This window comes from Lepidochelys olivacea (assembly GCF_965140295.1).
Source record: "Lepidochelys olivacea isolate rLepOli2 genome assembly, chromosome: 15".
Taxonomy (NCBI): domain Eukaryota; kingdom Metazoa; phylum Chordata; order Testudines; family Cheloniidae; genus Lepidochelys; species Lepidochelys olivacea.
This window is the reverse complement of record NC_140425.1, coordinates 14,238,134-14,252,671: the sequence shown is the minus strand read 5'-3', so window position 1 is coordinate 14,252,671 and position 14,538 is coordinate 14,238,134. Positions and strand designations below refer to the sequence as shown.

At 43.4% G+C, this 14,538-nt stretch overlaps 1 protein-coding gene across 7 annotated transcripts in view; it reads right to left on the bottom strand.

Moving 5' to 3' along the window:
• Nucleotides 1-14,538, bottom strand: part of RAB36 (RAB36, member RAS oncogene family) — a 41,050-nt gene that overhangs the window by 4,559 nt on the left and 21,953 nt on the right. For 4 of the 7 annotated variants that reach the window (XM_084649435.1, XM_084649436.1, XM_084649431.1 and 1 more), the window contains 6 exons: nucleotides 13,264-13,328; nucleotides 13,071-13,122; nucleotides 11,945-12,026; nucleotides 9,865-9,955; nucleotides 9,188-9,307; nucleotides 658-8,936 (listed from right to left, as the gene is read on the bottom strand). In XM_084649435.1, coding sequence (XP_084505561.1) covers nucleotides 8,872-8,936; nucleotides 9,188-9,307; nucleotides 9,865-9,955; nucleotides 11,945-12,026; nucleotides 13,071-13,122; nucleotides 13,264-13,328 — 475 coding nt within the window. In that variant the 3' untranslated portion in view covers nucleotides 658-8,871. Of the gene's footprint in view, nucleotides 1-657; nucleotides 8,937-9,187; nucleotides 9,308-9,864; nucleotides 9,956-11,944; nucleotides 12,027-13,070; nucleotides 13,123-13,263; nucleotides 13,329-14,538 lie in introns of those variants that run through there. The other 3 variants (XM_084649432.1, XM_084649433.1, XM_084649434.1) reach the window with 3 other exon arrangements.

Below are 14,538 nucleotides of genomic sequence, written 5' to 3'. Positions count from 1 at the left end.
CCAATTAGATTGTTACATTCAGCACCCTGTTTACTGATGCATGTGTAGGGACTACATGATGGGGTTAATAATTAATAACTGTCCTAGGGTCTTCTGCTTTCTTTCCGTCCAAACCATTGTACTATGAGTATACTGTACATTATGGGAAACATTCTGCTCTCACTTATGCTGGTGTAAATTCAGAGTGATTCCATTGGCCCTAGGGCTTTGTGGACATCAAATTATTGGTGAACAAGATTTCTGGAATGGTGGACTGATGCCTTGGTTTGATTCTTGAGGGGGATTCGTTAATTGACTCAGAATGTTTATAGTAGTTTTTTATGGCTCTGAGTTTTCCTGGTTTCGTGTAGGTGAAAGTTTTACAATACATCTTTTATGTTTGGAGGAATACTGCCTATTAGGTACCTTAGGCTGAATGTTACAAATCAGTGAGAGATTGCCTTGTTTAAATTCCTTCTTCCTCTCTAAAATTTGTTCCAGTAAAGAAGAGTGTAAGAATAATGTAGTGTGTTCTATATGAAGTTTAAGTCCATTTCTTTATGTCAATGTATGACCATAGATATCAGCTAGTTCCTTTCAACATACTCTTGGGTGTTATTTCTTGATGTTTGCCTTGTACTTTTGCTGTATATGCTGAAGTTCAATAAGCAAAACCAATCTGATCAGAGATTTATAAACAATAATCATGCATGGTAAAAGCGGTCTCACAAATACTGATCCAGCAGGTATGTAATACAGTTATTTCTGACAATACTGTGCCATTTAAATCAGCAGGGACAACTAACAAGGTTTAAACAGGAGTCCCTACGGCACCAAGTCGGGGCTGCCCACACTGCAGAAAACTCTCCAGCACAGAGTTGCTTTACTCTATTTCCCAATGCCTCTGATTTTCATACAATCTGTTCCATGTTACATGGGTCTTGTTTTAACACATGATCATCCTAGCTCCTAAAGAATCAAACTTATAGGGGTAGGGCAGAAAGGTATTTAACTCTTGGAAAAACAGAGGAAACCAGGGAAAGTGCATGACCTGACAAGCTCACCAGGATGTGGCAATCATGTAGAGAGTGCTCGTTCTGCAACAGCCACTCAGTTAAGAGACCTGCACACGGCAAGCACGTTAGGGTTTCTGTATTGGAAAATTCTCACTCTCTCTTTCTATGTAGAAAGAGTGCAAGTACACATAAACACACACCATTTTGGTAAAAGTAATATGAAAATAAGGACAAAAATCCTTCCTTTTCAGTGTTGCTTCAATTCAGCTATGGAGCAAGCTGCTCCTAGCATCAAGGGACTGGAACACTTTTTCCAGCCAGGGTAGTCAAACCAATTATATGCCCAGCCACAATATAGCATCTAACCTTACTAGCTAACAGTTGTCTAGCATGGAGAGGGGTGACGAAGTTCATTACTTCGGCTGTAACATGCTTCAAAAAACCATGTCCTATCTATATTATGAACAAAAAGAGACATTAGAATATGTCACTTATAATAGCTGTGACTGGTTAGACTTGTAGCGTAGACGGGATCTATGAAAAACAAGTGGAGGGGAAAGGGTATACCCACTTCCTCTTGCAATTACAGAATACATGGAATCGGATTCTCCTGTGCCTTGCACTTTCTGTTGCCATTCACACATGCACAAAGAGTGAAAAATTATAATATTCTGGTTATATATAAAGAGCTGGTACTATTTTACACAGATGCACATGCTTATATAAAGCATAAGGCCGAGAAGAATCAAGCCTTTGGAATGTTAAGCAGAGATGGAATTAAACTAGAAATTTCAGATCTGGACTTCCACAAAGTTTTGGAATATTTGGATCCTGGGTTCTGGTTTTGCCCACCTGAAATGTCAAAGGCAGAAACACAGTGACACTAGATCAATAAAAAAATCATTATCAGAATTTTGCTACAACCTCATAAACTTCCTTTCCTATCAGTGTTTATATGTTCTCCTTTACTATACCTATTACATAATTTCACAGCTTTCTCCATTCAATGGAATCTCCCTTTTTGATTTTTACCCTGAAGTTGTATCCATAGGACCAGATTCTGATGGCAGGAGGAAAGATCTGCCACCCATTCTACAGAGAAGTAAAGGGGAGCAGGATTAAGGTCTTCTTTCAGCAGACTTGATATGCTTTTAAAAAAATTATAAAAGCAAAATGTAAAAACTGTCTCAGACCCTAACTCATTAAACAGGAAAAGAACAATTACTTACTTGTAACTGTTGTTCTTAGAGATGTGGATGCAGAAATGTAGTCAATTCGGGGGTGAGGGTGGGTACGTGTGCGCGCTCAGCATGCTGGAGCCAGATATGTTTTCCGCAGCAATACCTGTTGAAGTGATGCACATTCCCTGCGCCTCCTTATGACCCCACCTGAGGCTATATAAGGGTGATGCTGTCCCCATCTACCTCAGCTCCTTTGTACCAGCCAGTGGCCTAAAATTCTGATGCAGAGGAGATGACAGGTTGGTCATGGAATACACATCTGTACCCACATCTCTAAGAACAAACAGTTATAATACAGGTAAATAACTGTTCTTTCTTATTCGAGTGGATGCAGATGTGTATTCCCTTCAGGTGACTCACAAGCAGTATCATAGATGGCAGGGCTTGAACTCTATTTGAACAGTGACCTTGCCAAAGTTTGCATCTTCCCTTGAAGCTCTTGCGATCGCATAGTGACAAGTGAATGTATGTATGTATGTATGAATGTATGCATGCACATATATATGTAGGACCAGGCAGCAGCCTTCTGAGTGTCCAGAAAAGGTATATCATTGAGAGAAGCTACAGACATCACTTAAGCTTTGAGTTGGACAAAGAGACGTTAAGGAGGTGGAATACTAGCCATATCATAAACAGTGGTAATAGCAGTGATCCATCTACAGACTGTCTGGGTCAAGACCACTTGGCCCTTCATCCTATCCTCGTAAGAAACAAAATGTCAAGGAGAACATCTAAACAATTACCTCTGTCTATGAAAAAGGCCAATGGCCATCTTACATCCAAGGTATGTAAAACACCTTTCTTCCCAACTGACATGCAGGTTTGGAAAGAACACAGGACTTAGATATAGCGTCTTATTAAGGTGGAATGTTGACACTACTTTAGTTAAAAACTTTGGGTGAGCCATTTTGTCCTTAAAAAGTGAGTGTACGGAGGGCCTACCACTAATACTTGCAGCTTGCCAGCTCTCCTCACAGATGTGATGGCGATAAGGAAGGCCATCTTGCAGGACAAATGTGCCCAGGAGCAAATAGCCAAATTCTTCCCATGAGAGTGGCTAACATTGTGTTCAGGTGAACTGATGCTTTTACAGGTGGAAACAGACAAGTCATTTACTTGAGAAACTTTGTAGCCATAGGATTGGAAAACACTATTCTCCCCTGAGTGGCAGAAATAGCTGCCAGGTGAACCTTCACTGAACTTAAGAAAGGGCCAGAACATTTGTCCTGGACACTCATCCTTATTGACTGAATCCCTTGAGCAGAGGTCAAAAGTGAAGAACACTTCCACTTAGCTAAATAGGTGGATCTAGGTGATTGTTTCCTTCTGTTACGTAAACTCTCCTGGAACGTGATGAAGCCTCTCTTCCTGGGGGTATGTGCATATCCCTTGGGCCCCCATGAACCACCCAGGTGAGCATCCCAGCCTAATGTAGAAGTGTCAATTATAATTGTCCTAGTTGGAAGGGGACAAGAAAAGGGATTCCCCACACATACAATGTCCTGGTCCATTCACTACTCCACAGAGTGTAAGACTACAAGAGAAACTTGGACTAACTTTTCCAGATGCCTGCTTGGTTGGTAAATCAACTTTAGCCGTGTTTGTATGTAAAGGATGAAAATGCAGTCTGGAATGCATGGTCACGTACATACATGGAGCCATGTGACATACCAATGTGTGACATGCTCTGGCCATACTGGACAGGTGAGACCTGAGGGACACACAAAGATTGTAAATGGTCAGAAACCTCTCAAGAAAAAAAGGCCCTCGCTACCATAGAGTCAAGCAAAGCCCCAATGAATGTCAGCCTCTTCCTGGGCACTAATGTGGACTTCTCTTTGTTCTGCATGAGCCCTAGCCAGTTAAAGAGATGGAGAATGAATTGGAGCTGACTGAGGACTTCACAAAGTGATATGCCCTGGATGAGGCAATCATCTAGTAAGGGAAGATATGTATCCCAATCCTTCTCAAGAATGCTGACACTTCTGCTATGCATTTCATAAACACATGAGGAGCTGACAATAGGCCAAAGGGAAGAACTGTGTATTGATAGTGTCTCCTCACTACCATAAATCTGAGAAACTTCCTATGACTTGGTATCACTGTGATGTGGAAGCAAGCACTGCAAAGATTGAGGGCAGCAAACAAATTGTTCCAATCCTGAGGGGGAGGATAGATGTCAGGGAAACCATGTAGAATCTCATGTATTTAGTGAACTTGTTGAGACTGTAAAAGTTCAAAATGGGCCTTAAACAACACTTGGACTTGGGAATTAGAAAATGGCCAAATAAAACTCCTTTCCTTGAAACTGTATAGGAATTTCTTCCACAGCCCTTACAGCAAGCAGTATCTGGACCTTTTGAAGGAGCAGAGGCTTGTGAGTTGGGTCCCTGAAAACGGATGGGGAAGGGGGAATGGAAAGGAATTGGATTGACTATCCCAGTCTCAAGGTACTTAGTACCCACTTGTCTGTCATTATCCAGAAAGCAAGATAGTTTGCTCCCAAATGGAGAGACAATAGTGTGTGGATTGTGAATAATTAGGTTGCTGTCCTCATTGGAAAAGTGAAAAGGCAGATTTTGCTTGCAGATGTCTGAGAATGGGCTTGCTGGTTGGAGTCTGAGCTAGTGGACCTTCTTCTCTGAGGTCTATGCGTACTTTTCAGCATGTCATCTTGCCTAGTAGAAAGGATTTCTATAGTACTGCTAGGAGTACTGGGTATGCTGGGAGTTGTGTACGTCTTTTCTTGGACACTGGGACATAAACTCTTAAGAAGCAGAGGGTTGCTTAGAAGTCTTTTAAAATGAGTGCAATATTTCACCAATTTTATCTGAAAATAGAAAATGCCCAAAGGGAAGGTCTTCTATACTGTTGTATGTTGCAGGCTATCCCAGAGTTATATAGTCACGAAACTCTTCACATTATCATCATTGCCGAGGCCACAGTCTTTGAGGAACCATCTGCAACATCCAAGGCAGACTGAAGAGATGTCTTTGTGACCAGATGGCCCTCTGCCAAAAAGGCTTTGAACTCTTCCTTGGAGTCCTCGGAGAGTTTATCTGTAAATTTTGATAAGGCTCCCAGGTACGAAAATCATACTTAAGTAACAGCACCTGCCGATTAGCTATTTGCATTTGGAGAGATAACTTAGAATAAATCTTTCTGCCCCAGGCCATCATTCTTTTCAGTTCTCTTTCTTTGGGTGCTGACTTGAACCTTTCTTGCCTTGACTTCTCATTGGCAGCCAAAACTACCAGGGAATTTGGAGACAGATGAGAGTAAAAGACACTTGAACCCCTGGGCAAGCACACCATCGCATCTGTGAGTGCATTTGGCTGTGGAAGCCAGCAAAGCAGGTGTATTCCATAACACTTTCGCTGGCTCTAAAAGTGCCTCATTTACTGGGAGGGCTACCCTTCTTGAGATTGCAGCTTGAAGAATGTCCAATAGCTTGTAGGTATTCTCCTGTAAATAACTTGGAATATATACCAAGTGCAGAGGCCATTCTTCTAAGCACATCCTGACAGGATTAAAAATGCTCTGGGACTGGCAAGAGTGAGCCTGGGGAGGGAGAGGATAAATTGACCAGAGCTGAAGTAGCCTCCTGAGACAGAGCTCGTTCCTCCAACATGGCTCATCTTATTGAGCTGGTTGTTCAGAGGGGAGAGCTTCTAGTTGCTCTTCCAGTGCACAAGGCCCTGATGTGGATGGTTCCAGGGACTTTCTCCTAAAACAGGCTGAAGATCAAGATCTGGAGGATCTAGGAGCCATCCAAGCATTCTATATTGTCACAAGTGGGATGTGTGCAGTCTGACCTAGTGGTTGGAGAGCGAGTTAAGGAGGCAGGCAGGGTCAGGTTACCAGGAGATCAGAGTCAGGCAGTAGGAGCAGGTAGCACAAGGGAAGCAGTCCTAAGCAGGGAAAACCCAACTGCATGGACAACTTCCTCTTCCTGTGTTTTGTTTAAACACAAGCAGAGAAAAAAATCAGGACTCCCATTGTTCCACCTATCAGATCCCAGGACTGGAGTTCTCTGTTGGAATTCAGCTTCTGGTTCTGGCAACTGTTAGCAGGTCACTGGGTGGCAGGTCAGAACTTCCTGGTTCCTAAGAGTCCTGTAGACCAGGGTTTGAGATGTGCGACCCCTGACACATATAAGCCAACAGGTCATTGGAGGTCAAAATGTCTCAGGCCACACTGGCCTCTCCTTGTTATTGGAATGGTACTGATTCCAGTTCCAAGGGTCCCCCTCTTAAGGTGACCTAGATGGTTTACTAGACTTTGCATGCCTTGGTGGGGATGGAGAGGAGCTAGACAAGTCTGACCTAGATAGGCCTTCTGAATAATCAGTCAGCATACCAGTGCCCAACCAAGTGGGGCTATTGGATGGCCCAATCTGTCCAACTCCCAGCAGGGGGAGGTAAGTTTGGTACCAGTGGTGATACTGCAGTCAGTACCATAAATTTATCTCGGGACATAGAAGGTCTTGTTTCTAAGTCCAGTACCAAAACAGGCTCCAGAGGAGGTGATGCGTAGCCTGATGTCTACACCCAAACCCAAAACTGAGGTTGCAGTCAGTGCCAACACTAAAGAACATCCAAGAGCTGATGTAGAGGACACCCAGGCACCAGATGGTGCAGATGAGACTGTCTTAGACTGTCCCCTTAACCAGTACCAGTGCTGATGCTGACAGCATTCTCTGCTCCAGTGCCAAAGAGGTTGATGGTCCAGAATAGCCAGAGGTAATACCAGCCCCACGGACTCCTGGATCAATGGCAAACCAGGGATAGATAGGCAGAGCAGGTCATTCACCACCCCAAGTGTCTGTGAAGTTGTAAGGATTGAAATAGGTGGCGCTGAGACAGCATCCACCAGTACCAGACTTGATGGCTGCTGAGAGGACAGATCCAGAGTCGATGGTATGGTACCAGGAGTTGCTCGCCTAGCTACTGGGGAAACATGGGCTTACAGCCCTGCCCTACTCTAGGTGCCCTGTGAAACTCTGTGTTACACCAATCCCCTATTTGCGGTGGAAGAGGAGCCTCTCTTGGAGCTCGAGTGGCTCTTATTAGTCTTATGGGTCTGTGTGCAAGGAACCCAGAGAGAGAAAAACTGACCTCTCCTTCTCCTTGGAAAGGAGTCCAAGCCCAAGAGCCTGTCTGAAGTCTTTACCATAGTAGTGACTGACTGCATACAGCGCAATCTGGCAGGGCACAAATGCAGAGGCAGACCTCATGGCCTATGCTAGGAGATGCTGCATAAGGTGCAGATCCTGGAAATCTGAGTGTGTTTCTTGAAGGAGTAGCAAATGCTACACTTCTCCTTGATATGTCCTTCACCAAGACACAACACACATAGGGCTTGTCTTCACTAGGGGCTAAATTGGTGCTGCTGCGATTGATGCAGTGGCATCGATTTAGTGGGTCTGGTGAAGACACAATAAGTGGACGGGAGAGTGCTCTCCTGTCGACTTCAGTGCTCCACTTCAACGAGAGGCAGAAGCTCTGCTGAAAACTACATCGACTTAATATATGTAAGTTACATAACTTAAGATGCATAACTTACGTCAACTTAACCCCCCCTAATGTAGACAAGGCCTATGTGTGTGTGTGGGGGGGTCATTATTGGGAAGAGATGCCCCACGTGAAGGGCAGTGCTTGAAGCCCAGAGAGTGCTCCATGCCATTCTAGAAATAAAAAATGTACAGAAAAACCTATCTAAAGGGTGCTAACTGATAACTTCATTAAATCTGTAAATAGCTAAGAGCTAACTATGTAGCAGAAAAAAAAGCATGAGGGGAGAACCACATGGGAAGTTGCGACTCAGGCCATGAGTGATAAGAAGGGACTGAGGGGGGTCAGGGTGGCATCAGCCTCATATAGCCTTGGGAGGAGCCATGAGGAGGCTCAGGGCATGTCTGTCGCTCTGATGAGTACTACTCCAGCACACTGATCACACACACACACCTGAGTGGAATTCTGGTCTGCATCCATTCGAAGAAGAATATGTATAGACTTAAAAATTACAAAGGATCGACAGATATCCTGAAACCAGATATCCTGACCCCAGATACAAGAGGAATATTTCTCTCACTACTATCATGGTAAACTAGGTATGCTTAAGTGCAAGTCAGCATAATTTTGTACAAGGATTTTGTGTTTAAAAGATAAAATAGATCAAATGCACCACAATAATCAGCACTGCCATGGGTTTTCTGCTCCCACAAGAATGGGGCCAGGACTTCACTGTCCAAGATTCTAGAGTTCTGGTAGCTACCAAGAACACAAAACAAGTACAGAACATTGTTTACAGGTCCTCCTGGTAGCAGGAGGAAAAGTTGGGTTGAGTCCATCCCCTTAAGTAAAGGCAGCTTGCCATCACACAAGCAGTCTCCCCCTTGCACAGGGAAGGTTTATGTACCATTGTGCTGCCTGCACAAGGTGAGCACAAAGCAAGGGGTAGAAGAGAGATCATCTGTCTGAAGGCAAGTTGCTTGAATCATTTTCAGCTCCTCCATTCTTTCCTGAGATAAACTGACTTTCAATCTCTCAACTGGAAGCTACTTGAGAGCTTTCCCTGCTGCAGGTGTACGCACATGCAGATGGAGGTGTGATGCTTGCAGAAATGACTGGCAGCTAGCAGCAGTTCAGGCTGGCTTGGCTGTTGCTTTCTGGAGTCTCAAGTGAATTTCCTTCTATTTCTGTAATGAGGAAACCAAAGGAAACCATAATTAATCCATGTAGAATCACCTTCCTGTAATAAAGATGACAGAGACCAGATTCAGCCTTCAGTAACACTTGTGCAACCACACATAAGAACCAAGAAAGACAAAAAATTAGGTCAGAGGTTGCGCTGGTATAAATGAGGCAGAATTTGGCCCTCAAGAAACATCCGCACTTCCCCAAACTTTTAAGTGATTGAAGTGTACAGGGAAAGTGAAGTTGAACGTACTGATGAGGTTTCCTGCCCCGATCTGGACCATGCGACCATTGCTCTTCTCCAGCTCCTTCAGCATAGACTGTTCAAAGGCCAAAGCAGCAACTCGAGAAAAAAACTCCTTTACATTTTCCCCTGGGAAACAGGAGAGAAACACCATGTTTTACAAACCCACAGCTAAGCAAGATCAAATATACAAATATGAACACAAACCACGGGTCAAACTGGAGAGAAAAGTGATAGTGTGCCACCCTAAAAGTGCTCCCCACAAAGTGAAAGTATACTCTGGATCCCCACCACCCCATGGTGACGCTTTCTCATTTCCCTCCTTCAACCACACATACAAATACATTTTTGATGAGCAGCAGTAGAGGAAAGTTGTGGTGCAATATAGCTTCCTATGGCCCCAATTTGAGCACTGATACACACACACTCAAGCACTTGTGCACCATCGTTTATGAATAAACCTAGACAATGCATAAAAATACAATGCACATTTCTGCAACCATGACTGTACAAATGCACATACATACAGCCATACAGAACCATTTCGAAACACACATCCTCAAACACATATATAGCCTCATGTGCACATGACCAACTGGTGTGCACATAATCAGGGGAACTTGATACCCTCTTTCCCAGCAAATGGCACTGGCCACACTCAACCAGTCTCCAATGCAGTGACTAACCTGTTTTTGCTGAGACAGACCAGTATTCAGCCTTCATCTCATTGGCAAAGCGAATGGCATCCAGTTCTGTCCGCTCACATGCGGCACCTGACTAAGAAAAACAGCAGGGAATCACTTTGTCTGTAACATAAAGCAGGCACAATACTCCCAGAATATATCTGGGGTAACAGTAACACAAAGATGCTACCAGTCCCTACATTGTGAGGCTTTCACAGGGGTCAGTCCTTTCTTTTCCTGGCCTTGCCTTAGAGCTTGTACACCAGGACGTCCCATATATCAAGACAGAACTAGTGAAAGAAAACAGCTAGATAGATATTTGACAGGGGAAATCACATAGGACTTCTTTTTAAATATAATTCTCCCCCTGTATTCCACAGCAGTGAAGCATCAGATAGCAGAAGTGAACCATTAACAATATGGTAGTCTAGAGAGCTATCAGATGCTACCTTCAGGTGGTTATTATTATTATCATAGCAATGAGGAGCCCTACTCAAGGACCAGGACCCCATTGTGTTAGATGCTATACAAACACAGAATAGAAAAGATAGTCTCTAAATAATTCTAAGCAGAAAATTACAGGAGCCACCAACAATAGGGCATTAATAATTGTGAAGGTCCTTTCTCCTTTCTCTTCCTCCTCCATCTGTCTCATGTTGCTCTCCTAATTTCACTCCTCTTTCTAACCCTTTTGTTTTTACTGTTTTCTCCCCCGCCCTGACTTTTTTTGTTCTCTTGCTAGTCTTTTTTCCCTCTTAATCTGCTTTTCTGTTATTGCCTTCTTTTTCTTTCCCTTCTATTTTTATTTTATTTATTTTTAATTTCTTGTACCTTTATTTTCATTTTAAAAGACTTTTTCCTCTCTTAATTTGCTCTCTATGGTCAACGGGCTACAGATAGAAATTGACTAGTATTGTATAATCCCAAAGCCCAGTCCTGCAAAGTGCTTAATTTAAACATGTGAGTAACCCCAATAAAGTCAATGGAACTACTCAAATGTCTAAAGTTAAGTATTTGCATAAGCAGGAGCGGGATCAAGACCCAAGTCAGTTTCCCATTGCCACTGGCTACATGTATTAAGAGCTTCTCACTGCTTCAGCCACTATTCACTGGCTGACAATTACCCAAAGTGCATCTGGGAGAGTGACAGATGATCAGCAAGCACCTCAAGAGTATTAATAGGTGGGGAGTCTAATAATCAGCCTATTGTACCTGCTGACAACTTTCCAGTTTTAATCCAATATTCTCCTGCCACACAAGACAAAGTCCTACATGCCTCCAAACAGAATTTCTTCTTACTTCCAGTTCCACCTGAGCCCAGCTCGTGTCCCCTGACCTCTCAAACCTGTTTAACTTTTTCTGCTACCTACCCTATCTGCCCTGATACACGCCAGAAGATTCTAAGAGCTTCTCATGTTGTAACTGACAGGAGCAAAGCCTTCTGCGGTGCATTAGCGCTCCTTCAGACAGCCAAGGAACTGATGGAAAATAAGTGGGCTAAGGAGCTTTAGGGATATGAATAGCATTGCAGGCAGCAACTGAAAGAAAATATAGCTAAACAGCAGGAAAAGGGTGTTTACTTTTGAATCTTTGAATTTTGACAGGGTGGTGGCTAATGAAGGAGATAAACTCAAGTCTGAAGAGGCCAACTGCTCCCTCCTCCTTTTGCAAATGACCCCCTCAAAGAAGCAGGGGGTGGGGACATAACTGAGCTTTTAAATCCGTTGTCTACAAAGCAGTCTTTAGGGGTGTTACCATGGCACTGAATCTTCTCAGGTCTTAAAACTTTGCTGTGTGTGATTTCAGGTGTGTTTGGTAAAGCTGTGCCTCCATCAGAACAGGGAGTGATTTGGGGACCTCCAGCACTCTAGACAATGTTTACTCTCTTCCATTCTGTGAGGCTTACTGCTCCAGGTCTACATGACCCCTCTTTGCTTTGGAGTTAATACAGTTTGTTTCTCAAGATCTTTGCAGCAGCTACCACAGATTGTGGGGACTCAGTACCTGGACTTAACTTCAAATGGAAATTCGCTGGAGTGGGTTAGGAGAGACATATTTTATGAACCGCTTTTGTACTACTTACCACTAAATCTTTCTTTGTTCCAACCAGAAAGATGAAGCTGGACCCTGGCTCATTCTCCCTCAATGCATCCTCTAGCCACTGCCTGAAACACAGAACGGAAGGAGTAAGATGTAATGAGAGAGGAAGAAAGAGGGCAAAGAGGAGTGAAAGAAATAGAGGTATATGGGGGAAAGGGAAAGAGACAAAGAAACCAACAACAAAGAGAATGAGAGAAGAGGAAGATGCCGATGTGTCATGTGCCTTTCCCACTAGAGAATAAATGGCTTGAAAGCTCCTCTGGATACACGCTTACCATCTTGTGAAAGTAGTTCTTGTTTCAGCCAACCTTGCCCACTTTAGAATGTAAGTCCAACAGTGATCAGAGCCCCTAGAGAAGGAATGCAAAAGTGCCACAGTATTCACCCACAGCAAGGGATGTAGCCAAAGTAATGGTGACACTGCACAGAGATAAGGAATAAGATGCAAGAACAGGAAGAGAGAGTGAGAAGCAGAGATAGAATGAAAAAGATGAATGATGAAGTAGAGAAGAAGAAAGAGAGTGAAGGAAAGCGAGAGAAACTCCCACTGGGGCAAGAATCTAATGGAAGAGATCACTCTGAAGCTGTGCCTGATTCTTATCTCGCACCAGTTTTACACCTGTGAAATGCCATTGACTTAGGTGGAGTGATCTTTGAGTTATCAATGTAAGAGAAAGAAAAATTAGGCCCACAGACTTCAACCTTCTTCTACCAAGCAGAGACACTATTTAATAAAATGATATTTGTACACGCTGCAGACACTGCAGTACTTATGACTGATCTGTGCAAGGTAGTCTCTCCAGTATCCCATTCCCTCCTTTACAGCCCACATTCTGCTTTAAATCTAAGTACCAGAATCTTTTCTATCAGAATCATCACTACAGACAGTACTGGAGTAAGAAAAAGCTAGTTGGTAAGTAGAAAGCCTAGGAAATGAGTAACATTTGAGACACTAAATTATTCAGACACATTGGCTAAATCCACCCTTCATTTTTCTGGCTTAGTAAGATACCTACACATAAAATCAGGCCCAGTGAATTTTAATTCCCAGTTCAGTTTTATGCTGGAGACCTTTTACTAAAATCTCAAAGACTTGGCCAGGAACTTACTTCGTGTGATCCAAAGTCTGGATATCAGCCAGATCAAACACTGTTATAATAACTGCAATAAAAACAGCACAGAAAAAATGATTAAATGAGACAGTGGATTAGAAATCTTACGGATTCAATTCAGTTCCTGAAGCATACAGTGAGAGCACAGTTCATTTGATCCTGACTGTGAAGTGCTTTCTGACTTACTCACCCTCTGCTCCTCTGTAGTAAGCAGATGCAATGCACTTGAACTTTTCCTGACCTGCTGTGTCCCATCTGTGCAGAAGGAAAAGAGAAATTTCAGGTCAATCAAACCCAGTGCAACCTGAGCAAACACACTAATGAAGCAACAGACTGGTACAAGTTGGAGAAGAATGTGATACCAGAGAAGCTTACCATCTGGAATATGTTACCCATTAAGTACTGTTAGACATCCTGTAAAATGTAAAGCACCATTATTTTAATGAAGGCATTTTAACCCTGTATTTGCTATTCTCAGAACAGACATGATTTAGCCTTGGGGAAGCCATTTAGGCCCAGATCCACAAAGGGTCTTAGGTGTTGCAATGCTGAGCATCACAGCATCTAACTTTTAGGTGTGCAGAAAATCACAGTAACACCATTATGAGCCACAAAGCCTGAGTTAGACGCCTAGACTCCCTGTACTCTCTCTGACTCAGTGACTATTTAAGTCTATCTATCCATAGTGAAAAAGTCACTGGCAGAAGAGACAGAGAGATTGGTTCTGTAGCCCAGTGATTAAGGCAACAACTGAAGGAGGTGGGAGACTCAGGCTTCAATCCCCCTCCTCCAATTACTCTTTAATTATTTATCCAAACTAGAACAGCTTCAGCAGGAGAGACTGAAGTAGCCTCAAAGCTCAGTGGCTAGAGCACTCTCCTGAGAGGTGGGAGACCCCCCCCCACGCGCCATTCAAATCCTTTCTCGCACTCCAGCAGAGTCCCAGGCACGTGTACTAACCATTGGGCTAACAATTATAAGGTGGAAAGCACTACTTCCTCCTCCAGCAAAATTCTGAATGGGACCCAATACAGTAGATGGTCTCTGACCAAGCCTAGCGGATTGGGCCCTGCACATGATTTAGGCAGACAAACACCTATCTTCCCCCGGTTTGTAGATTAATCTGGGGTTTAGACAGGAGATAGGCATCCAGATACTTAGAATGAGGTAGAAGTGTGCATGCCCAGAGGCAGAAACTTAGGTGCTGAGGGAGCTTTCACCCAGAAAACTTTAGAGCCAAGTGAATTTAGGCATCTACAGGATTTGGAAAGAGTTTTGTGGATCACAGTGGAACCAAAACTGGCATCTGAAGATGAAATTTAAGCACCTAAGTCTGCGGTTTGTGGATCTGGGCCTTAGTGCTTGATCCTACGCCACTGAGAGCTTTGCCACTGACTTCAATGGGTACAGGAGCAAAGCCTGAATCTCATAAAACCAAATTCTGTATTCATTTACATCCATGTAC